Here is a 25,813-nt window from a genome sequence, read left to right as displayed (position 1 = left end):
CACGTAAGAGACGTGAGAAGGTACTTCCACTAACCAAACAGGCCAAAGGGTGGCAAGAAACTCCAGCTCCAAAACCAGACCAGTTCTCCACCAAACCTCAGCAAGGGATAGGCAGGAAGAACAACTGAAAAGTTCTCTCCCTCACACTGGAAACCACTCAATCACAGACTAGACCCAAAGAATTAGGAAGTAGTCTGTCATCTTTGCTCCAGAATCCCTAGAAAGCAAAAGGCCTCTGTGGCTCCTAATGGCACTGTACTGGGGGAAGCTTCGAGGAAGAGGAGAAAGGATTGCTGAGATATCCTAAGGCACCCACATCTTGACAACATCAGAGCCGTGACAAGATTTCAACTGCACCAAGTTGTGCTCTGGAGCAGCAGGGACAGTAGCTCCTGCCCAAGCAACCAGGCAGGCAGAGAACACCCGTGTCAGGACATCAGTGCACGCCCAGGAGGGAGGGAAATCTGCCGTGTACGAGACTCGGCTCCAGCTCAGCGCAGAAACATCATCTGTCCTCACAGTCAATGCCTGATGCTGCTGAGCCACTTCTCAAGAGAGCAAACCATGGTTCTCGCATAGCATCCCGATACCTTCACGTTGGCTCAGGAAAAGCCTCAAGAGAAATGGCCCTGGATGAACCTTGCTCCGTAGTTACATCAAGGATTACTGTTTCGCTAAAGCTTCTAGCGGAAGATCCACAGCTCTTTTGTTTCTTGACAACGATGGCTGGCTCGTGCACAAGGAGGGTGACTTTCCCCTGTGGGGGCAGGTAAGGCGGTGCATGGTTTGAGAGGTATTTAATTGCAGAGCCAAGTCCTCGGGTTACAGACACTTCTGTGGCGGTGGTGGAGAGCGGTCGGGCTGGCAGGCGCTAAGGGAAGTGGCAGAGGGGGAGCAACAGCGTTCCTGCAGCTATTAATATGGTTCTGGCTTTAAACTCTTGTACAAGCAGCAGGTGAAAATCATCCCAAAGATCTACAGGGTGTAAAGAGGAGAGAAACACATGTAAAAAACAATGGATGCAGCGGAAGCAGCAGCTTGCAAAGTAACAGCCTGGACAGAGACTGGAGTGGCAGCTAACTCTGCCTGGGGAGACCGCACTCCCGCTTGCAGCAAGTGGCGGGAGGGAACATAATCTGTGCTAATCCTTGTAATTAATCACCAGCAGCTTCTCTGGGGTGTAATTTGGCTACTGGCCAGGAAAAAGGGGAAGATGAGGAACTCCCAGAGATATCTGCATCTGGAATAAGGGGACATCCTGTGCCTTCCCCTCTAGAACGGGTGTGGGGAGCATCCATGTCCTACCCCTTTATTCATCACACTCTCCCAAATCATTTGCAGACCCACAGTGCCGTTCCTCAATATGACACAACCGAGGAGGAAATTCTGGATGACTTAAAACAATCCTAATGAACCACAGAATGAAACTCCTCCAGACCGGCTCTTGGGCTGCAACCCCGGCACATTCCCCACAAGAGGTCCCTCTCAGGCTGCCAAACTGCCTGCCATGGCCACTGCCTCTCCCACAGCCCTGGCGCAGAGAAGCTTCTCCCGCTTGCCCAGCTGGCTGCACGCTTTCACCGGAAGCAAATTTTACAGACCGGCAGAAGAGGCTTTTTCTTTGGAGCTAGTGAATCCTTGGATCCCTCAAGTACCTGGCAACTTCTCCTTGCCAGGCAGGGAAGAGCCTAAAACATCCGATTTTTGCTTTTCCTCAGCTCTTGGGATTCCTTTAACACCCAGCACTCCCCAAATTCCACTCAGTCCTTTTACCTGCACGCAAGCAATGCTGATCCCCACTGCCCCGATAATTTTTAGATGCTCTTGAATGAAGTTTTCCAGCTTGGTAATGCAACCGCTCTGCAGGGTGAAAGGAGGGACATGGAAAAATCAGCTTAATTTCGACCTCTTGTCCACTTCAACGCAACGGTTGCAACCCCTGAAAGCAAGGCTATAAAACCCAACATCTGTGAGCAACCTCCTCCCCCGACACCACTGGAAAAGCTACACAGATGATGTCAACTGCGTCGTTTTGTACTGCTCTGGGCCCATCGAACAAACCCGAGTTGGCTGCTAGGTGGGCAGGAGAAACGCAGAACTCGCCACATCACAGAGGGAGTGTGTGATTTTTCTGAGATACACCGAGAAAGGTTCCCTCACTCGCTGCCGAGCACATGCCTGGAGAGGGTGTTTACTCCCGTCAGGCCAAAAGGCCAAGGAAATGCTGCTGAGTGGATCCAGTACCAAGAGTTCCAACATGACAGGAGCCTTTTAACAGTAAATTCCTCCCGCTGCTATTTATGACCGCGGTGAGCTTCAGTGTGAACCTGGCAAGCCAGGCTCTGCCCGCCTCTGCCTCGCAAGCGCATCCTTGGCTGGCAGCGTGACCTTTCCCTCCCTGTTTCAGGCCCAAGTTTTTGTTGTCATAAGGCAAAAATAAATCAGTAAGAGCATTCTCTGGGGTGGGTGTTTTGTTTTGTTTGGTTGATTGTTTTAAAAGCTCTCTTTAAATAACTGTACTGTTTACTGAAGTAGGTTTTCCATGGTAACATCAAGGGGATTTATTGTCTAGGCTATAGCAGTGCCCCAAGGGTGCTGGGGGCCCTCCTGCCCCAGGATTTTACAGGGAACACAAACACACACAGGCAGACAGAAAGAATGAGCACGCAGCCCTCTGGGGAGGGATGGCAAAGGCCTCACTTTTCCCATGCCAGCATTATGATTGAGAGTCAGTCCCATCTGCCCTGATATGATGCAGTTACTCCCATTCCCTGATCTGACCCTTTTCTAGGTTTTTCTTCCTCAAAGCCACTAAAATCCTTTCTGATCTTAAACTGAGACCTCATATCATGATACGCAGCATCTGACTGTAGATCCAAACCTCCCCTTACAGCTTTTTCTCCCCTAGAGCTAGCCCAGTACACTTGGCAGCCTACAGGGCCTCTCTTAGTAATGCAGCTCCACGGAGCACAGAGGGGATGGGAGCTGCCAGCCTTGCCCCTCAAACAGTTGTGGCTTTCTACTCCCTGAAACACTTCATCAGCCCTTGGACTCTATTCTGCACCTCCTCCTTGGGTCTTGCCTGGAAGGCACACACCCTATGAAAATCCTTCTTCCTGAAGAGCAAAACCCAGGCAAGCAGCTGGGTATAAGAGGGGCTTTGATAGAATCTTTTAGGTTGGAAAAGACCTTTAAGATCATCAAGTCCAACCATTAACCTAACACCACCCAGTCCACCACTAAACTATGTCCCTACGCACCTCATCCACACTTCCCTGAAATCCCTCCAGGGATGGTGACTCCACCACCTCCCTGGGCAGCCTGTTCCAACACCTGACAGCCCTTTCAGTGAAGACATTTTCCCTAATATCCAATCTAAACCTTCCCCGGTGCAACTTGGACCGTTTTCTCTTGTCCCATCACTTGGGAGAAGAGAACCAACTCCCACCTCTCTGCACCCTCCTTTCAGGTAGTTGTAGAGAGTGATAAGGCCTCCCCTGAGCCTCCTCTCCTCTATGCTACCCCATAGAGTGTGTCACAGCCAGCCAGTCAAAGCCAGATGACAGGACTGGAGGGTGCCAAAATAGCTGCAAGAACTTTTACCAGCCTTATGCAAACTGGATGAATAAACGGTCTGAGAGCTACCTGTTTACTTACTCAGCTAGTCTGGGATTCAACTTGCTTCTTCTAGAAAAGAGACAAATGCCTCTATCTCCACTCCAGCCCTTTTTTTCGGCCCAAACTGCAGCCTACAAACTGGTCTAATGTGTCTGCTCCAGGGCCCTCTTTCTTCCCCACAAGTTGTTTCTTCATGCTGAAGGTAAAATCCCATTATCTCAGCCAAGGACCAGAAGTATCTCCATTTACACCTCACTGAGTAATTCCAGCATCAGGAAGCTCTGTCAAATGAAGGGCTCACATACAAGTCTCTTGCAGAATGAACCACCTCTCCAACTTACCCCCATCACTAGCATACTCTGTAGTGACAAATATCATTTCTTATTTTTCTCTATATCTACATATAAAATAATAGCCTCGATGACTGAATTCTACTTTCTAAGGAATCCTACCGACTTCAAACCCTACTGACAGTTTGCAGCATCAACCCAACACCTTCCCTCCCTGCCCACCCCCTTTACATACTTCGTGACAGGTGGCTCCAAGGCCCTTTTGCTCTTTACCTCCTTGTAGATGTTGGAAGGATGGTCTCTTCGGCCACACAGGTCGGTTATCGTCTTACAGCAGCTGTCTGGGACTTTCCGTCCACTGGCCTCTGGGGATCTGATCCACAGGCTGTCAGCCCAGTCGGTGTAGTTGTTGCTCCCACAGCACTTGAACTGCACACACACAGAACAAAGGCTGAGCCTGCTTGCACTGCAACCTCCTCCTCCCTCCAGCCTCCCACACCAAGACCTGGGCTTCACTCTCCTTTGCAGAGAGTCTCCAGCTATTTCACAGGCTTTTTTTTAAGGCTACTATAATTATTAGTGACTTTTGTGTAAATGGCCATTAAATATCAGCTCTATCCATCTTTCAGCAGCTGTGACTTCTGGTTGCTGCTGGGAAGAAGGGTAACCAGAGCACACCTGCAGCTGCCTCAGCTCTTAAACATCAGTCTGGAGAGTGTTAATGGTGGTAACAAGGTAAGTTTAATTACCAGTTACTATGGCAAACGCACCTGCGATGGCAGTATGCATACAGTGGGCTCCATGCTTTGAAAGGGCCTGTGCACAAGAGTCTTTTCTGTGGGAAATTCTGACAGAATTGTGGCAGCCATAACCTGAACCAGGCACAGCCAGCAACACGAAGGCTCTTCTTTCATTACAGCCTGCTCTCTAGGGTACTGAGGAGCTTAATGAAAAATGTCAGCAGTTTCTCCAGGGCTCTGAAGTGGGAAGTAGAAACAGCTGTCAGGAGTGATGCAGCAGCTCCAGTTCACTCTGGGAGCAACACAGATGTTTCCCCAGTGCTACTGGACATATGATTCAGAGATCACACCATGCGACGCTGCTGGCTGCAAGGCCCAGGCCCTGCACCCCACTCAACCTTCTCTTGAATCAGAAGCAGCAGAACATACACTCAACATACATGAGAAACACTTGTATGTTGGATGTCAAGAGCCCACGATGCCTTTTGTGTGCTTAATTTTAAGCCCTGCAATTGCATTAATTCTCCCTGCCTCGAGAGACACCCACCTCCTGCTGCAGTTTGTCTACCGCACTGGTAACACTCTCTTCTCCCTCCTTCCGGTACTTCTGGGTCATGGTGTTCTTCAAATTTTGCTTCAGCTCCATGCTCAGCTGAACAGAAGAGACAAGTAGGATAAAAATCACATTCCATGGCCTTTGCTCCAGGAGAAAAGCACAGAGTCTAGTGGAAGCTACAGCTTCCTTCAAGATCATCCTCCAAGGTTCCACTGGACAGGCTTATTTCCAATTGATTACAGATCATTACAGATAACACCTCCTTTTAACAACCAGAAGGAGGTGCTTCAGGACCAAATCTCAACCTGTCTACACATCACTATGTGGGTCCTCACCTTAAATATGTAAGCTTACTAAGACTTGTCTGCATCAAAAGAGAATACAACACTGTGCCTGCTTAAATCTTGTATTGGCATCAAAAAGGATGCCACAGGAGGGAATTAAGTGTGCAGAAGTACTGCAAGGCCTTTCTTCGTAACGCTGACAGAGAGACAAAGTCTGATTGTGCAAGCACAGAATTTCTGAGAGTATCATCATAAACCACTGGCATGTTAATCAAGGGGAATTCTTCTCACCTATCCAGGTGATGGCCAGAAAGTGCCAAAGAGCTACACCGTCTATTTTTTTTTTTTCCCATCCTGATTCATACAGCAACACCGTTTTAGTCCAATACCTGTGAAATTCTAAGTTTCCTCTACTAATAAACAATGTCAGCATGCATTTTAGGTGGGCAGCCTCTCTACACACCTTTTATTCTACACAGTAAGTAGTGAGAGGCCAAGCATCTGGTTATGCTGAACTGTGCAAAACACAGCCTGCAGTTTACTCTCCCTTTGAAATGCTGTTTTTTTCCAACCCCATGTGTCAAATGGGGACAATACCTACCTCACAGCGATGGTATGAGGCTTCATTCATTAATATTTGCAAAATGCTTTGAGATCCTGGGCTGGGAAGCTCTACAGAAGCGCAAAGGACTTAGTGTAATCAAAAAAAAGTTTTCAGCAGCTGGAAGGCATCGGATGCAAATAAAGAGGAAAGTCCATTAGCAGAATTATTATTTGGGAGAAAAGCAGTTACCTGCGGGCTCATGGGGAAGTACTGCAGCATGGAATAGAGATAACAAAAGAAACAGTTTAGCCAGACACACACATGCCTTAGACACCAAAGCAAGGGCTGAAATAAAACCAGTGGCACACAGAGCAAGCAGCCTGCCTCCAGGAACAAGGGGGATTTGGCAGCCAGAGGGCAAAGGAAGTGCAGCCATTGATCGGATGCCCTCAAGTGATCTACAGCACTTAAGGGTACAGTTCTGAATAGGTTGTCCCTTATTTCAACGTAAGGATCAACTCCTCTTCATCCATTGTCACACATAAACCTCGCGCCTTTGCATGGATGGATGGACCTTGGCTTCTTGCCCTGCTTTTTTTTTCCCTGTTAAACACACACACTTGTGCCACTGATCCCTCCTGGTAGGAGCCAGCACAGTCCTCTGGCTCCTCACAAATCACCAGTGCCCATTTTAGTGAGGCAAAGCACCGAAGGTCCAAGAGAAAAAGGAACGGATCCTGTGTGATCTATTCTAGATCACACCCTACCACCCTGTGAATCTGTGTGAATCTGTGAATCCTGGCAGCAAGACCAACAGAACGGCATGTCGCTACTTCTCAGACAGCCACTTGACAACAATCCTTGCCGTTTTCAATCAATTTCTAGACACAAGAGCAACTTCCAGGCTGTTTGTTACTTGGTAGCTAAACTCCCTTTGAAACCAAAGTGATGGCTTAAGCCTCTGCTCTGTGCAATGGCAGTAAGTGCCAAGCCAGAACGCTGGGAGTCAGTGCTGTTCTCCAGCCCCTCAGCTGGGCAGCTTCAGAAAAGCTCTCAAAAGCTTCTTGACCTGAAAGGACTTCTCAGCTGGATCATTCATTATCTTTGCCACCTCAAAAGCATGGCAGCTAGCTTGCTGGATGCAGCAGGAACTGTCCCTACGTCCTCAGTGTCCTATGTGGCACTAATGTGATTTCAGTTGCTTGCACTATGCCTTGGAGGGCGTTAGTAGAGTTCCTAGACCTACACAGCCTCAAAAACTGTCTTCTACAAGGCTCTGCAGGTGAGCCACAGGAAGGAGCTGAGCAGCGAGGATGAGCAGCCTCTCTAGAGTAACCACCACCACTTCATCAAGACCAATGAATAATCCAAGGTCTTCTGTATAGGGATGGGAGTGAGTACGGACACGTGGGAAGGTGACCCACAACCAGACCCTATGTCCCCAGTCTCCAAGCCCAATTCTGGCTGCAGAAATGGGGTGATAACCAGCTGTTGTCTCTCCCTGGTTTGAGTCTCTAAGGATTCATGTCCACTCACCTGTTGGTAGTAGATATAGGCCAGGATTCCAGCAATAATTTCCAGGAGAAAGATGCACAGCAACAATATGAAGTACTGCAAAATAATGGGAATAGCAGGACATTAGAATAAAATGTAAGGAGGTGCCAGGAGACAACTTTTCATGAGCTGATAAAATGCATGACTGCCTTCACTGGTGCTTTTCTGCAGCGGTGCTCAAAGGCAGGGGCTGGGATTAAGACCTCAGTAGGGAAGGAAAGAAATAATCCCACAAGTTAAAAAAAAAAAAAAAACAACACAACAGTTATCCCCACAGGATAACTGAAGACAAGCGGCAGCAAGTGTGAGTTTAACTCATAGAGCCAGAGGGATGTAAAGGATGGAAAAGTGCAGGCAACTACGTAAGATCACTGGACAAAAGTGGTTGCTGGATAACCTGATGACTGCACTCATTATCACAGAAGACAACTGATTCTGACATCAGTTCAAAAAAATTTGACACTTTTCCATGTTTTGATATTGTTTAGGGCATTTCACCAAGTTGCTAAAGAGCAATATATGTCAGAATTACGATTCAACAAAGCAACAAAGGGCCCATTTCACCAAGGATAGAGCAGACGAGCTAAGCATAAGCATATGCCTTAAATCTATGTTCCCAGTGACTTCTGTGGGGCTCAGCCACAGGCCGAAGGGCACTGCTGAAGGGGAGGACTTTAGCACTGCTTCACACTCAGGACTCTGATTATATGTTTTGCTGAACTAGGATCTTGAGGGAAAGGCTTAGTATCTCAAAAACAAAGTGAGAAGACCTCTTAGAAGACTTTTTCTAAGACTATTTCTTAAAGATCTTAATGGCAGTGAAATGGGAAGTGCTCTGCTTACCAGAGGGAGAATCAAACAGACAGTTTGATCTGGAAGCAGAGTTTCAAACAGGAGGGGAAGCCAAATCTATGAGGAGGAACGTGCACTAGATGAAAAGGACTGGGCAGGCCTGAAAGACAGAGGGTTATGTGGCCACTTCCTCCTTAGGGTGAAAGAGGGCTTTTCAGGGAGAATGCCTGTCCTGACACACAGACCCTGCCTTGCTCCTCATCAGCAATAAACAGTTTCTTTACAGATCCAGGCCATTCTATGACTGCAATTAAATTCTTCTTTCTGTAGATAAAGCTGGAGAGATACCAGTTCCAGCCATAACAAGGGCCACATGCTAAGTCCCTGTCCCCAGACAGAACAACCCAAGTATCTCCCATTTTCTGTTTTACCCCTGACCTTAAGAAACGGCTGTTCCCAAGGGATGAAGCAAACAGCTCCCTACAAATGCAGCTGGACATCAAATCATCTCTCCCTGGCCCAAAGGAAGACAGTGAAGACCTGGACACAGCAAGCTGACCTACACAGCACAGATTTCTTCTGCTGCATGAGGCTTACACTCCCACGGTGCATCCTTCTTCACCAGGTATTTCCAAGCCCCTTTGCAGGAGTAAAATGACACACACACTCAGGCTTCCTCCTTCGCCTCTGTTGGGATTCAGCAGCTGCGAAGGATGGACAGCTGGGTTTTATCTGCAGAGCAGGCTTTAATCTGAGCACACAATCTCAGGCTTTCACTCCCCGGCCCCACAGTCTCCCCCGGCAGCCGAACACTGTCCGTCTCTGCAGACGCCTGTACAAGGTACCCGCTCGTACCAGGGGAATGAGTCACCCAGCGGAGTGTGGGATAGCTAAAGGCTGGTCCCAACACCCACAGGAGGCTGAAAGGAGGCAAGACAGGATCAGCATGCCTTACACAAAGACTGGCTTTCTTTTGTTGGGATCTAGTTATCCCCTAACTGCTCTGACATCATCTCTCTGCCAAGGAGGGGGCAGGAGGGTGGCAGGATGCTGAGAGCATCCAATGAACAGTAAAGTTTCTTTTATTTATTTTTCCCTGCTCTGTGTCATCATGTCAGAGGCATTCAGGTATAGCTGAGTTGTGTCACCAGAGCTCGGCTCGTTGTGCTGGATTACGGTGGACAGAAACAAACATGAAGCCAGCAGACTTTAAGAAAACTGAGTCACAAGGCCCTTGTAAAACCTTGTGAGAGAAGTTAGTATATCTGCCACCCACATATCCAACCTGTCTCTGCTGATACATGGATTTGTTGTTCTTATCTCAGTCTCATCATTCCCTCAGGGCCACTTCCTAGGATCATGCTGATATAGGGGAGCAGCAGCTTTCACTCTGGACACACACAGAGCACAGGGCTGCTCTCCTTGCTCTTCATCAGGAGTTCCAGGGCTTTCTTACAGAGGGCTGCTCTGGGAGGAATAGCCCAGCTCTGGCATGGAGCTGCAGGGACATGCCCTACTTGCTTCCCAAGAGGCTGCGGAACAAGACAGAAATGCAGGATCACCCAAAGGCCGGTAGTAGACACATGCCTGGACCTGGGTGGGCTCTGGGCAAAAGTTACTCTCACTCAGGCTGCAAGCCAGAGTCAGGGCTGCCTGATGTCTCAAGGTCTACACGCTTCAGATTTCTTCCATCTAGCTTCAAGCGTTTGAGTAAAGCACCAAGCTTTAGTGTGTTTTCCCCTGAATAACCCAAGGAATGGTTCAACCCACCTACAAGCCAAATCGCTCTCTGGAGAGATCTTTCTGCTACCCAAAAAAGAGGTATATAGCAACTACACTCCTAAATCAGGAATCTCACTTCAGTGGGAGGGCTCCATGCTGAAATGCAGCAGGAACAGAAATCCTAACCAACGTGTGTTCCCTTCTACCCATCCAAGGTAGCTAACTAGAAGTGGCAGTGTGAGGGGCCAAGCCTGAAGAAAGCCACCTTCTTTCTTTACATGCAAGGTCTTCTATTTGATGGGCTCTTTCCTGAGACTCCTGCTTGCATATTTTTGTGCATGAAAACAAGTATCTTGACCAAAGTATAATACAGCAATGTTTCATATGCTTGTGAAGAGCTGCACTGCAGCGACACAGCCAGCCAGGCTGTAGATTCACTGCCACGCCTGCTCAACAGAGCCAGAGAAACTCCACCTCTGCTGCCCAAGCCTCAGCACATCACCTGTCAAAGGAGGGACATGAGGAAGGTAAATAAGCAATGATATAAAATAAGTAGCACAGCTATGAGTGTTGAGCAATGAAATACTATGAAAAGCCTTGAAGTGGGCCCGTAAAACTCATAGGTAGAAAGGCAGCAAAAACATTCACAGCTTCCTCAGTCTCCAACAGAAAAACAAACTAAAAACCAGATATGTATTTTACAAATCTGCCAATAATTGATTTTTAAAAGCACCAAGGAGGCACTGGTGTGAGCATAGAGTCCTGCTTGCAGCACTCCCGGTCATATTTACGTGGGCCTCCGGTACAGAGAGAAATTGGGACAGGCTGGCACAGACCCCGAGGAACTGACTGTGGAGCTGTCAGGATTACTGTCTGAGCTCAGAGCTGGCAAAGGCCCCCAGCCACACTCAGCACAGCCCCCTCTTGTGCGGATTACTCACCGGCAACCAAAGCAGAGCACAGGCAAGAAGAGACAATAGGCCTGTCTGACCAGCCACTCTGAAAGGACGTGTGGTGTAAGGACACAGAGCGACCTTTTGTTCCCAAGAGACAATTATTCGTTTTCTGTGGCAGAGTAACAAAGAAAACCCCACCAGACTTTCATCCGTAGCTTCTGGCTGAGGCAAAAAGACAAGGGGAGATCTCTTTGGCAAGGAGAGTAAGTGAAACAAGGCCAAAACGGACTGTTACAGACCAGGAGGCTAATGAACGAGCAACGCACTCACTGTGTCCTCTGTGTTTTATTCATAGAATCACAGAATGGTTTGGGTTGGAAGGGACCTTAAAGACCATCTAGTTCCACCCCCCTGCCATGGGCAGGGACACCTTCCACTAGACCAGGTTGCTCCAAGCCTCATCCAGCCTGGCCTTGGACACTTCCAGGGATGGGGCATCCACAACATCTCTGGGCAACCTGTTCCAGTGCCTCACCACCCTCTCTGTGAAGAATTTCTTCCTGATATCTAATCTAAACCTCCCTGTTTTCAATTTGTACCCATTACCCCTTGTCCTATCACTACAGGCTCTTGTAAAAAGTCCTCTCCCAGCACCTATTCTCCCTTCTTAGCCCTACTCCGCCTCTCGCAGGGATTACCAGGCCTTCAAAGCAGTGGTACAAGCATCACGCTTGCTCACGATTCCTATTTCTGCTCCTCTGTCCAGGTGAAAGAGGGGAAACGGGACAGTCAGGTGAACGAGGATTTGCAAAGGAAGGAGCAGGTGAAGAGTTGCTGAAACATCATTTTCCATAACTGAGAAAGCAAAGAGCCACCAATCATTATTTCAGCCACTGCACTCACCACTGCAGCCCAGATACCGAAAGGGACTGCTGCCACACTCCAGACTGAAAGAGAGATTTGTCAGGGAGGAAGCAGACCAGAAACCCCAGGGCTGGTCAAGAACTTCAGTGTAGCTGGGTGCTCAGGAAGTAAGACAGGGAAAGGTGTAAAAGCAGCAGATTATCTAAACAGTGTGGCTTTTTTTGAGGAAGAAAACTAAAGTGATTTCCTTGCAACTGAAGAAAATATTCATTGGAAATGTCCTGATTTTTGACAGCCCAGTGAAAAACCGTGTTTAATTTGGTTTGCACCTACTGTCATTAAAAGCCAGTTTTGTTACAGGTGTCTCATAATTTCCTCTCTCTCTCCTCATTTTCCAAAGGGGACTACGGGATGGGCAGGGAAGAAGGAAGAGACGAAAGCCACGAGATTTTGTTTTGAATAGTTTCAAATAGACGTTCCTACACAAAGTGGCTACACTCTGTACTTCTAAAGCACGCAGTGATAAGCAGATTCTTTGAGTGGATGAAAGGAAATGCTCTGCAGTAGAACCTGCCCCCTACACAAGGACAGTGCTGCTGTTACAACCTGAAGGCCTTAGTGGTATTTGCTCTAGGACAAACAAATACAGTTGGCGCACAACACAGCCAAGATGTTTCCCTCTTCTCGCAATGGTTCAAGAGAAAACGGGGTGAATCCTCCCCCAAACAAAGCAACCAAACAAAACTTACCACTCTTAGCAAATTCCGACGTTCTTTGAAGGTGGCACAGCAACCAAGGATGCCGGTAACCATGACAACCACCCCAGCCACCACCAGAATATAAGCAGTGGCTGAATAGGTGCTGGAGGAGAGCAGGCTGATGTAGTCACTCTTCTCAGCTAGGGTCCAGGTGCCCACTGCCATCACGGCCCCACCAGCCAGCTGGGTGGAGAGAAGCAAGTAATTGAAGGGCATCTGATGGGTGAACTTCCTCACCTCCCAGAGCAACTGGGCCGGGATACCAGGACGTGCCTCAGCTCTGTAAGGTGAGCTAAAGATGATCTACACTGGAGGAAAGACTCCCAGAAATCTCACTGGGACCAGGAGCAGGCCCCAGTGCAGTGGGCAGTGCTGGGCTTCAAGGCAGCCAGTTTAGCACCCCAGGCAGCCTGAGATGCAAGCTCTCTGGAGCATCCACCTGTGCACAGCAAATCGTACTTAGACCAGAGCCTTCCCGAATGTAGCCACACTGTTATCTGGGCAAGTATGAAAAACATCAATCTGGTGGGGTGCTACCTTGCAGCAGAGGGGAAGAAAACAGCTTTACGTCAGGGAGCAATACCACCAATAAATGACAACCACGTCCAACATCTCCTCACTCGACTATACATCTGGGGAGAAAGCAGCCATGGAGCTGAACAGCCTGGCTGGTTAAACTCCAACCCTTGCAGCAAATGAACACAGAGAAGCCAACCAGGCCCCTAGCAGTCCCTTCTCTCTTTGCAAGCCTTGTGTTTCCAGAGGGTTTTATGCAGCTTCTAGTAAGCTCAGGCAGTTTTCCTCAGAGATCTGACCGGGACACTCCAGTGCTGTATCCCAGGCAGCCAAGGAAAAAAAAATTCTTTGGCATCAGTAACTTTCTGGTGGAAAGCATGACTCTAGGAAGCTCTAGTGTGGACCCTTCTGCAAGAAGGTGTCTGTTATCCTTGCCCTGGCTGTCCCACTCCACTACCAGGACTCCCTCTACCATTCTGAGAGGAGGAATGAATGGTAGACAGTGGAGTCCTCAGACTCCCTGAAAAAGCAAGCCGGGTTAAAAAAAAAAAAGAAAAAAGAAAAAGCACGTTTTCAGGCTCCCTGTTATCTTCTATACTTGGTAACATGACCTAGAAACAGCCAGACACTGCAGTGTCAAACTGTAATGTCTGCAGCCTGGGCAGGCTAGCCCAAGGGATGGTATTTCACCCCACAGGACAAAATCTGTCCCCTACTGAGTCAGTGCTTTTTGCCAAAGACTTCACCAAGCCCAAGATTTCTGTGCCCCTGACCCCAAGACCACAGTGCCATCTCAGTGCCTCCGAAATACACAAGATTTTTACCCAGAAAAAGAAGTTGAAGATGAAGAGCAGGTACTTGAGACAGATGGTCCCACAGGTCTCCTTCTTCTCCGTATACTCACGCATCTTTCTGGCTCAGCAAGTTCCTGAAAAAAATAAATCCGAGAACCTCGAGTCAGTCATCTCCTGTCTTCTCGCAACAGGCCAGTATCACTCCTCTCCTCAAGCAAGAGCTCACACTTCTGACCTTCTGCTGAAGTACGGCAGCGAGCGAGGCATTCCCTGACCTCAGGGATGCTAGACAGTGCTTGCTTAGATAAACAGCTCTTGTATCCATCTGGGCAACCTACACAGCACCTGGAAAGGTGTGAAAGGGAGGCAGATGGTACCAGCGTGTGGCCTTCCTGTATGGCCTTTGTCCTGCTCCCTCCTCATCCTGCTGTCACTTCTGGAGATTCATTGTCCTTTAGATCAATACTTGCAGCGGAGGGATCAGATCTGGCAACATCAGTTGGCAGCAGAAAGCAAAGGGAGCAGCTCTGAGATGGAGGCATATATCAAGGAGAATAACTCTTCAGAGTTACCTTATCTTCAGAGGAGATCAGAACCTCCAGCGATGCTCAGATTAATTACCATGTTGCAGCACAAAAAAGCCCAGGGCAGTGGGGAGGAAGGGATGCTGGTGGTACCGCGTGCGCTGAACAGACTTGTAAATTCTCAATGAGAAGACGCCCCGTGAACACAACGTTGGTGGAAGGTGACAGATTTACAGCTCCCAGAGGCTTCAATTAGACATAGAATGGGAACAGCAGCAGGGCAGGCTCCCACAGCCTCACGCGCTTGCACAACCCCAAACAGGTACCTCAGCCCAGACTCTAGAGATACCCCCCAGTAACAGACTCCGAGGGCTGTGCCTGGCTTTTTGCCCACCCCTGCTAACATCAGGGCCATACGTAGAGGAGAATACACCACAGATTTGCAAAGACTGGTCCATAGCACTGATAGCCAGGGTATGGTCACAATGCTTACTGTCCTTGGGCTGGCCCCTTGGCCCTGTTCCCCTCTTGCTCCAGAGGATTTCAGGAACCTTTCCTTCTTCCCCTCAAAGTACATCCTCCACCAAAACAAAGCCACTATAGGTATTTCCACATATCGCCATAGAGCAGGTGCTGTGCCCTGGAGGGGGATGCTAACTTGTCCCTCGCTCTGACCCGAGCGCTCATCAATCCCAGACCGAGCTGTGGCAGATGCACAGCTCAGACCACACTTGCATTCAGATGAGAGTATGAAACTCCCCCCGAGACTGCAGGTCCTGCTCCACTGAGCACCGCATCCGAGGCTTTCAGGCGGCTCAGCTTCACTGCTGGAGGAAAGGATCTGTTTCCAGAAAGCTGGCAGGGAACAGCTGCAGGTTTATAAAGCACGGTGATTCACGAAGGGATGGCAGGCCATGAATCAGAGAGCAATCAGGGCTGTCTCTCGTTTGATCCATCCTTCCTAGCCAGGAGCAGAGCTGATGGCACTGGCTGCCTCTGCGTGCTTAATGACTCACCCTGCCAGCTCTTCAGGGAAAGGCAGCTCTCGCCAGACCCTCTTTTTGGAAATCATGTGTTTGTGCTCCTGGTCTCACACAGGGTGGCCTGCCGCCTCCCGTCGCCTGCAAAGACAGGGTCAGGCTTTAGGGAGCTATGCTGGTCTCCAGGGAAAGCGAGGGCAGGAGATGCAAATGAAATGCCTTTCCTCTGAGGCAGAGCTGAGCCGCAATCTGCCTTGCAGGCTAAGGGTGACTTTGGGCTCTGAGCCTCGTGGTCCCAAGAAGTATAGAAGTGTTGATCCGCACCAGGATGAAGACGGGGGTCTTCATGCTGAATTCACTGATGTGACCAGGGTCTCTTGGCTTTGGTCATCTTTATAACAGACTCTCAGAAGTGACCCAAATTACTCTTGAAACCGGACAAGAACAAGCAACATTAACACATGGTTATATTCTTCTTTAAAACACTGAGGCAAAGGTCTATTCAGAATCACATTGGTAATTACAAACAAGCTCTCCAGTGGAGAGAAGATGGCAAGCCATGCCACAGGGGTGTATTTACAAATGCATAAAACATATTAATTAGACATGAGCTTCGTAGCGGGAAGCTCTTGTCTGACCGAAAAAGTGGTTAGAAGACCAAAACCACTTCCATAATGGAGTTCACTTGGTGCAGTCCAATAGACAGCAGCTTCATCAGCAAGTTAAATTTAAGCAAGCTAACATGGGATACAGGCTGTGAAGCTGAGTCATACAATGAAGAGATGTATTTTTATGTAACTCACCAGAAATCAACAGGTTCCTACTACACCTACACACACTGCAGTGTAAGGGACAAGGAGAAATGATGCTCTAACTAAAACAAAATACACAAAGCTGGGAGGACAAAACAAGGGCAAACTCAGTGTGACAGAACCTGCACACGAAAGGGAGGGGTAACAGTTTGAAGATTAATTCAAGAAACTGGGAGTCGAACAGCTTGAATCCAGTTCTCCATTTCGACACAGACTTTCTGCATGGCCTTGGGCAAGTCCCTCAGTCTGTCCCTTGCCTCTGCTCTTCCTCCCCAGCGCAGGACCTTCATCTTCCTCTAAACCCAGTGACGTTGTAAGGATCTGAAGTGGGAACCCCTGCTGACAGGAGTTCAGATGCAAGGCACTACAGACTCCAGGTGACTGGTGTATTGGCAAAATCCCTACAGCAACCCAATTTCCCTGCCTCAAAAGTGCATTTGCCAGTATGGGCTACTTTGGCCAATGAACTGAACAACCTCTTTTAGGGTTACTAAAATTCATAGTTAGAATCACAGGACTGTCTAGTAAAGCAATTGTGGTAACAGTTTACTAGGCACGCTGGCTGAAATGCATCAAAGATGGCGAGATGCTCATAATGAAGTATGAGAAAAAGGAGTAATAGTGAAGCTCCTCCATGAAGAGCAGGAGGATAGGATGACCCACCTAGGAAAACATCTCTAATAAATAAAAAAAGAAAAAGAGAGTGAGCTCATCCTGCCCTGTCTGGCTGCCAGCCACAACCTCCCAGCTGGGTAAGAACACACAGCGTGTGACTGCCAAGCAAGGCAGGGTTCTCTTCAAAAGGGAAACCATTCTATGGCCTGATTTTCTTGGGCTCTCATTCTACGGAGACCGATGCCTTAGGACAAACTGGACAACAGGAAGGAACAAGAAGTTGGCAGTTTGGCTCCAGTTCCAGGCACTGAGCACCTAGGAACAGAAGCACCACACAAACAGCTGTTTCCTTGTACTGAGCCACCTAAAATCTCAGTGGCAGGACTTGCTCTGGTTATCCCACATTAGGCCAATGTATTTTTCTTTGCAGGCCCAAAGGCACATAGAGGCACACACCAACATCCCAGCTTGGAAAGCACATGGCACGCACACACACACACACACTCCTGCTGGCTAGACATTCATTTAGTCATCACAGACGTTGCTTGGTACATCTGCCTCAACTTGCCCAGGAACAGTGCTTAATTAAACAGCAAAGAAAGCCAGGCCTGCAGGCTCTTTCTGCACAACCTGTCCTAAAGCAGTGTCTGACAGATGGGGAAGAAACAATGCCAAAGCAAATTAAATAGCTCCCAGGCCATTAAAAGCATCATTATTTTTAAGTACTGATTTTTGAATGATAGCAAGGAGATTGGTATCCAACGCGTCAGTGACGCCTATTTCATAGATAACTTGTATGCCAGAAGGTAGATAACTGCTAACACCTCTGCCAACACACACGAGAGACTTGCTGCAGGAAATCCCACTGCACCTATGCTGCTATGAAGGTTCAGCTCCCATAGGGCTGCGAGTCCAGCATTGTTAGGCCCCTGCCAATATGGCCACCTCATGCACCCAGTGCGCACTGGTACTGGCCTGGAGGGCAAGGTCTGGCCACACTGGAGTCTCAGTCTATTTGACGCAACTCTTAGCAAACAAAGCAGATACCCCTTGGTATGTGCAATGCGGTGTGGGTCAGTAACCTAATAAATTCAGCAAACTGACTGCAGACCTCATTCTCCAGCAAGGCTGAACTCCAACCTTTGAAAGCGTGACCTCTGTAAGTTCCCTCTGCAAGATGAAAATATTACCACCGCTGCTTTACCTACCACACTGGACCTCCTCAGAAAAGGCCTCGAGCTGCTTATCAACTTGCCAGCACATCTCACACAGCCCAGGAAGCAGCCAGAAGTCATTAAGTAAAACCTTCCCAGGAGAGGAACTGTCAAGCTTGCAGGCGAAAAGCTCAAACCTACACAACTACCGAGAGCCATTACCCTCCACAAACCAGCAGCCAACATGGGTCAACAGCCTTGACACTGACCTTTCACCACCAAAGCAGCTCACAGAACCGGTGCAAACGTTCAGTCCTCTTCAAGTGCTTTCTTCCACCCCCTCTCTTCTTGCTGCCTCTGGTCCACTGCTGGACTCAGGAAAGCAGAAAGCTGAAGAAGAAAAGGAGAAAGATGCAGAGAATCATGAACTATGTCAAATAGCATTGTGGGAATCAATATTTGGTAATACACTTTGCCACCAAGTCCTCCTTTTAAAGACAGCGCATGATTTCAGAACACCCCTTACGAATGTATTTGATTAAACTGGGAAGTGTGCACTGGATAATAGGGGAGAGCCAAACTGCAGCAGTGGGGAGTGTAAAGACCTGACAGTCAGAAGAGGTTTACATTGACTGTAAATGCTGCTATGGTTTCTGTCAAGGCCACGACCACAGCCCATTCTAGAGCAAAAGGCCCAAAACTAACTCCATGAGAAAGCTCAAGAAGACTTTTCTGTGCCACGTGAAGCCCTAAGCTGGTGTTAATGTATCCAAGTGACGTTGCTCCTAGCCCTTCCATGGGAATCACAGAACCGTTTGGGTTGGAAGGGACCTTAAAGCCCATCCAGTCCCACCCCCTGCCATGGGCAGGGACACCTTCCACTAGACCAGTTGTGGAAGTTGTTCCACTAGACCAGACTAGCAAAACCAGTAAACAGCCCCAGCCTATATTGACACTGGGGGTTGCCCCAACCCATGTGCAGGTTCCCTTTCCTGCTTCAGTCTCTAATTCTTACCCATAAGCTTTCAACCTGCTCATGGCTGTTCTTCAGAGACAGCTCTTCACAATCTACCCATTTCTTGACAAAGAGGGCAACCCCTCCTCTCCTGTCCCTTACAAACAGCTTGGGAATCCCTACAGGCCTTTAGGAGGGGTGACACACCTTCATTTATAATCAGCTTGGATTACCCCTGCTCCCATGCCCTGTGAAAAGGAATGCTCTGGTATGAGCTAGAAACTTGTTGATTCACATTACCACCTAGCCTCTAGACCACGAAAACATCTCTTGACAGAAACAGTGGAAATCCCAGCACATGAGCCACGGAGACGCAGGCCAAACAATGTGCTGGCATCATTAAATAAAGATCAGCCAAGGGAGATTTCTGAGGAACTGGGGAGAGGAGGAAAGGCACAGGCAGCATGACTGCCTGCAAAGCAAGCAACAGTTATGAAGCATCCTCAGTCCTGAGGCTGGGCCCAAACTCTCCTCAAGCAGCCCTTGTGCCCTACCACTTACCCACCTGCTTTACACTGCTCCTGCACTCCTGCCCTTCCAGCAGGGAAAGCCAACCCGGGATGCAAAGCTGAACCCTTTGCTTTCCATCTCAGCATGCTGGAACATGCTGGAAGCCAAAGTACTTGTGCCTGTAGGGGTGGGGAGAAGGAAAACACGAGCCAAACATCTAGAGAGGCAAAGCAGCTCCTTCTCAGGAACTGCCATTTATAGGGGGATGCTGGCATACAGAACAGATTCTGATGCAGTGGTGTTTTCCAGCCGCATCATCTGCTCCTACCAGGAACGTGCACAGTGGTCCTGGGAGAGGCTGGGACAATTTAGAAAGCCAAATACATTCAAAAAGAAGTAAGAGCTCTCGGCCACCTTTGCCAGACCCCGCTTGACCCTATCTCTCAACTGGGAGAGCACCTCGCTGAAGAACCTAGAGAGGATAAGCAAGATCCCATCCAGGCATCTGGGGATGATCTCACCTCAACACCCTCTGGGTCCAAGCATCATCTCCACAGGCGCATCACAGTCCTGCTGCCACCCCTCAGGATGCTTGCCAAATCCCTCCTTTCTTCTGCCCTAACTGAAGCTGCTGCATTTGGAGTAGACTCTTCAAGAGAGATGCAGACCCTTAACTCCTGCTAATTTTGATGAGAGTGAGGTACCCAGCAAGGAATTGTGTGCCTAATACACCTGAGGAGCTGCCTGCTCTTTGAGACAAGAGCTGTCTCTCAGGAGAAGAGCACTTAGCCCTTCTGCTCATTTTTCACCACTTACTTCAGCATAAATCACAACAAACATAAATTACAAACTCAGCAAGGATTGAAGTGTTCAGTACCACACACGTATCTGTGAATTGTTTTATGAAGGGGTTAGTCAAAACTGGGCAAGGAGATGGCTGGCTTCGGGATCCTTGAGGATAAAAGGGACTTTAGCATAAAACCAATTTCACAATCATTAAGAAAATTTAGTGTGTGACAGCGTGATCGAGCGTGCCGGGGACTGCATGTGTCCTCTAGCACTGTTACACTACAAAGCAAACAAGAAAACCCTTTATAGGGCTTTCTGGTCCTAAGAAAACACACACAGCCAGCCACATCCCCAGAGCAGAAAGCCCGCCTGCCTCTCCCAGAAGCGGATAATCAGGGAAGCAAATGGCCTCTCCAAGCACCAGTCCCCACGGGGAGCTGGAAGGCAGTCCAGAGCCCGGCACGCACTGCGCGACCAACGGGAACTCCTTCTGCGTCAAACAACACCCTCTTGTATCTCACAAGGCCTCCTTTATCCTGAAGGATCCCGAAGCACTTTACGCTATTTATACACAGGAACCACTTCACTAGTCATTGAGCTGAGGAGAGGAACAACAACCGTCTCTCTTCTCTCTCACTCGAAGCACCAGAAACCAGTGCCTGGCGTGTGTTTGCAGAGAGCTCATGGCAACGGGGGTCTGCCACGACGAGGAACAATAGTTGAGATAGGTCAGGGTCAGCCAACAGACAAGACCAACTCTTCGCTGCAGCCCACTATTGATAGTGTAAATTCTGTTTTCCCGAACTGTGTTCATGGGCACTGTAGGGTTGGGGTTTTTTGTTTTGTTTTGGGGGGGGTGGTTTGGGGTGGTTTTGGATTTGTTTTTTAGGCAGGGCTTTGTCTGCAATGGAAAAACTTACCAATGGCATTAAACCACATTTCTAAACAAACAGTTTGTGCAGAATCAGCTTCCCGCCTGATCCCTTCCCATTCATGACATTCACTTTCAGCTCAGCTCTCAGAATCCACTGCGTCCTCGGTGCTTTCACACAACCTCCCAACCCAAATTTGATAGACTGCTATTCTTCTGGTCTGATCGACGCAACCCTCATGAAGTACAGCCAGCATTTGCTACAAGGTAGGACTAATGGACTCTATATATATTACATGATGCCTCTTTTACCAAGAAATTAGTAAATCCTTATGGGAAATGTGTGACATTATGAATTATTACCTGATCCCATGTCTTCCCATATACAGTTCCAGTTGCACTATGATAAGGTGGTGGGTTTTTTCCCCCTACTGATTGATTTGGCTTCTGCTGTGCTGCTGAGTTTGTGCCAATGACTGACCTCTCTCTCTTTTTTTCTTTTTTTTTGGTGGGGGGGGGGGGGGGGTGGTTTGGGGTGGTTTTGGATTTGTTTTTTAGGCAGGGCTTTGTCTGCAATGGAAAAACTTACCAATGGCATTAAACCACATTTCTAAACAAACAGTTTGTGCAGAATCAGCTTCCCGCCTGTTCCCTTCCCATTCATTACATTCACTTTCAGCTCAGCTCTCAGAAGCCACTGCGTCCTCGTCCTCGGTGCTTTCACAAAACCTCCCAGCCCCGTAGCCATGCCGGTACCAGGACCAAGCCTAGAAGCACTAAAAGTCCTGGGAGGATAAAAATCCCTCCAGTGCCCACCAAGCCCATTCAGGCAATTCTGCACAAGAATTCAAAGCACTCTCCGAATAATGGAGCGACGATAACCATTCGTTCACTCTCTACAAACAGCTGGGTTTTTACACAGTGGTTTGAACTCAGGGGAAAGACAGACCTAAGAACACGTGCTGTGTTGTAGTAGTAGCCGAGAGTCGTAGTCATTCAACACTTGGCTGCAGCCTCACTGCAGAGGTACTTGCCATTTCATTCCATACAAATCCCTGCAGTGAAAAGGTGACCAGCTAAAAGCTGGAAGATTTTCTACCTACCCACAGTATCAGGTGGATATTCCATGGAGGCCATCATCTTCACCTCACTAAGCTCACAAATTAATCATGGGACTTTAAAAAATCGTGGCAACCATGGGACTGTCAACAATCCACACAGCAGTTTTTGGAGGACAGGGCAAGCAGCTGGTGTGTGCCCACGGGGTACATTTCCAGCCTCTCAATGACACAGTGGTCTATAATCTCCCTGCCAGAAAGATCCTTTACCCCCTCAAAGCATCCCAACAAAGAAAAAACAGGTAACACATTATAACAGGCTCACAGAGAGATCAAGTGTCTCTCCCCACAGACAGAAGGGGTGGATTCACTCTCTTTGCATCTCAACACCCATCCTCCATCTTCCTGAGCTGTTCCGACCTCCGGTAGCCCACTGCAGAATGCAAAGGTGTAAAAAGCAAAGTTTTCAAGCTACTTGTTAGCACTGCCCCACGTGTGACCACAGAGCAAGGAGCGCACAAAAAGCCAGCACCAGCTCTGGCTTTGGTACAAAACTTGTGTCACCTTGAGTAGCCTGTTCCTGGTCACACTCTGTGGTGTAAACAAGCAAAGCAAAAGTCTCCGGAGTCAGCCCATGGATCTCTCCCAGGCAGCCTGCTGCAGTTTCAACTCCACAAAGATCGTATTTTAGAAGCAGCCGAGGAGGGATTTAACACAGAAACAAAGGTTAACAGCCTTACGCTTCAGCCGTGCTGCTGATCAGCTCAGGACTGGTGCCAGCCATGCCAGAGGAAACCTCTCCGTGTGTCAGCCACAGAGCTGGTACCCGCAGTCCCAGGAAAGGGGCAACGCACCCTGCATCACCCCAGCGCACCGATGGAGAAGGGAACAGAATGGGGCGACAGCAGCCCTCACCTCAGCACAGCAGCGAGAGAGATACTGGTGATATCTTCAGGAGCCTCCCGTCTCGTGCAGTAACTCTTGCCCCTGGAATTACCCACTTCTCCAACAGCCCTACCAGGAATGGATAAGAATTCTCTTCTGACTATCGGTCCTTATATATCCCTGATGTCCGTGCCGACGAGGGTGTTTTGGAGTGTTCCCTGAAGGCTTTGAGGAGTTATATTCCTCTCCAGAGCTAAAAACACTTTACTAGATTCAGATCAAATATCAAACGCAGTCAAAGGCAAATTAAATGACATTTGATTTCCAGAGCTGTAAGTCCAAGTTCACTGTCCCTCTCTTGTTGCTACAGGAGCAATGCTGGAAGCCACGCTCAATCCTCGCTGCTTAAGTCTGCCTCAAGAAGGACCATTCCAAAAATTAAGCAACCCTCAGGCAAAAATAAAACATCCCTCCCCCTCTGCCTTGCTCTTGCGCAGCGGGTTTTAATGCCTCCACCAAACCATTTATGCAGCTGTTTTTAGACCAGCCTGCAAACTTGACAGGGAGGCACCAGCATGTGAATAAATAACCGGGAAGCAAGGGCTGTCCTCTAGGCAATTAAGAACTGGTCCTTCGCCAAGGCTGGGGGCAGGAAAAGAAAAATACAAGTCCCTGACCCCAGAGCACAAGCCAACAAGCCCTACAGAAATGCCCCAGCCCCAAGCCATCAACCACTTCCCAGCACCTCGCTCCACCAGTCCGCACCGGGAGCTGGGCTCACTCCGGTCCTCTCCGATGCTCCAAATAAACGCACAGGCAAAAGGCAGCTCGCCACGAAGGGTACGGAGCTACAATAGGTAAAGAAACTTTGGCAAGTCTGCCTCAGCGTTTCATCCACTTCATTTAGAGCTGGCAGGAAGAAGCAACTGGAAAAGCGTTCCTCTAACAGGTGCCAGCACAAACCAGCTGAACTTCACACAAAGCCAGGAAATCCTGCCGGGGATTTCTCCAGCAGCCCACCCTCAAGGTTACCCTAGCACTAGATGAACAAGCTTCAGTAAAGGAAAGCCTAAAAGGAGTTTGAAACTTAATCCTACACACACACCTCAGCCCCGCTGACGCTGGAGGTCTATTTTCAAGTCAAGAGGGACCATATAATCTCATCTGATCTCCTGTTATTTTAAAGGCTAAAACTTTAAAGGCTAAAAGTAGTCTGTTCTAGAGCTCTGGGACACCCTGGATTAACCCTCCAATACCACAAAGACTCAAGAAGGCTTCAGGAGATGGGAGAAACTACATACTTTGTTCCTTTAGGAGCCTCTCCCAACGTTATTGGCACATACTCAGCGTTCAGACTACTCCTCAGAGCTCAGCAGAAAGCAGCAGAGCATTTTCCTCTGTGTGTAAGAGACAGGAACCGGGCAAACGTCCGGGGGTAGGCAGGCTCATTAGCTGTCTCTCAATGCACCCCATGCCATTCGTGAGCAGCAGGGAAAAAGCAGTCCACAGCACGGTTCACTCGTGGGTTGTTTAAGATGCTCAGTGGGTCCTTAAACGTTAAAAGCAAAAAGTACTCAAAGAAAATCCAGGAACAACACAGCCAAAAGTTTCTGAAGAAACTAATTACCTTTACTTTGACCCGAGTGGTTTTAGTCAGTGCTAAATGCCCACTGTGAAAATGAGGTCCCTTGACGATATCAAGGGATAGACAAACTCAGAAAACAAGTCACTTCTTGCTTTTGAAGAATTTAGATGAAAACTCTACAAATTCATGCCGGAAGTATGGCGCAGAAAATAATCCTATTACTGATCTCAGATGAAAAGGTGTTTCAGCATGGACCACTCTGGTGTCAGGGCCACCTTCCTGCCACTCAGACAACTCCCTGCAGCGGTAGATGCTCATACAGCAGCTCATTTGATAGCCACCACCGTGTGCACAGCCATACGAAAACAAAACAGGCTGTTCCGTCAGGGGGATACAAGGAAAAAGGACCTGGGCTGGCCAGACATGGTTATCAATGCCAAAAATTGGGAGGATACTGATCTGCAGCAGTTATGCCCTTCCTACGCAGGAAACCAGCTTCCCACTTACACACTGGTAAATAAACTGTTGATAAGAATTGCATTGACATAAGTACAGTAATTTTATTCTACTCTCATCTCAATTGGCTTCCCCCTTCCTTCTTTCTTGCCTAAGAACTTGTTAAAATTCCTGATGAAGCAGCTAACCATAAAACCCCTTTTTTCTACAAGGGGGTTTTCTTCCACACAGAGACAGATGCAGCCAAAGTAAATCTTGTGATACCAGTGAAAGCAGAGTTCTCCCTCTGCAACTGTGTCTGCTCTTCCCTCTTTCCAAGCTTCTTGCGGCACACCGTCCACGCTTCCCAGTGCCTGACCAACCCTGAGAGAAACTGGCCCAGCGAAGTCAGCCACCAGAATTTTTACCTGGTGTAAGCACAGTGGTTTAAATTCCCTCTTTTCCTGTCTCAGGACACATCACACATGCAATGCGAGCACACAATGGACAGAGCAAGCTTTTGTTAGGCTCTCCAGAGCCCATCTCCATTCCCAACACACAGCACAGGAGCTCAGCGGGATGCTTATACTCTGTCCCAGCTCAGGAGGAGGAGAAAGAGGAGAAAACACCACAAACTGGGACTCAAAGGCGCAGAAAACAGCCTGACAGTTCCTCCTCTACTTCCATGCAGGACTGGACTCATCCCTTCTAT

The 25,813-nt window shown here is 48.5% G+C and overlaps 1 protein-coding gene across 1 annotated transcript; it reads right to left on the bottom strand.

Moving 5' to 3' along the window:
* Positions 1 to 577: 577 nt before the first annotated feature.
* CD151 (CD151 molecule (Raph blood group)) lies at positions 578 to 18,404 on the bottom strand. Its single transcript, XM_010156992.1, has 8 exons — positions 18,283 to 18,404; positions 13,959 to 14,062; positions 12,610 to 12,801; positions 7,569 to 7,643; positions 5,196 to 5,300; positions 4,182 to 4,337; positions 1,774 to 1,860; positions 578 to 975 (listed from the first exon to the last, which is right to left on the bottom strand). The coding sequence occupies exons 2-8, from the start codon at positions 14,040 to 14,042 to the stop codon at positions 916 to 918; spliced, it is 759 nt and encodes a 252-aa protein (XP_010155294.1). The 5' UTR covers positions 14,043 to 14,062; positions 18,283 to 18,404; the 3' UTR covers positions 578 to 915.
* Between the last annotated feature and the right edge of the window lie 7,409 nt (positions 18,405 to 25,813).

Source organism: Eurypyga helias, unplaced genomic scaffold, assembly GCF_000690775.1.
Source record: "Eurypyga helias isolate BGI_N326 unplaced genomic scaffold, ASM69077v1 scaffold8368, whole genome shotgun sequence".
In the NCBI taxonomy this organism is placed as follows: Eukaryota; Metazoa; Chordata; class Aves; order Eurypygiformes; family Eurypygidae; genus Eurypyga; species Eurypyga helias.
The sequence above is the reverse complement of the archived record's forward strand: the minus strand, read 5'-3'. Positions and strand labels throughout refer to the sequence as shown.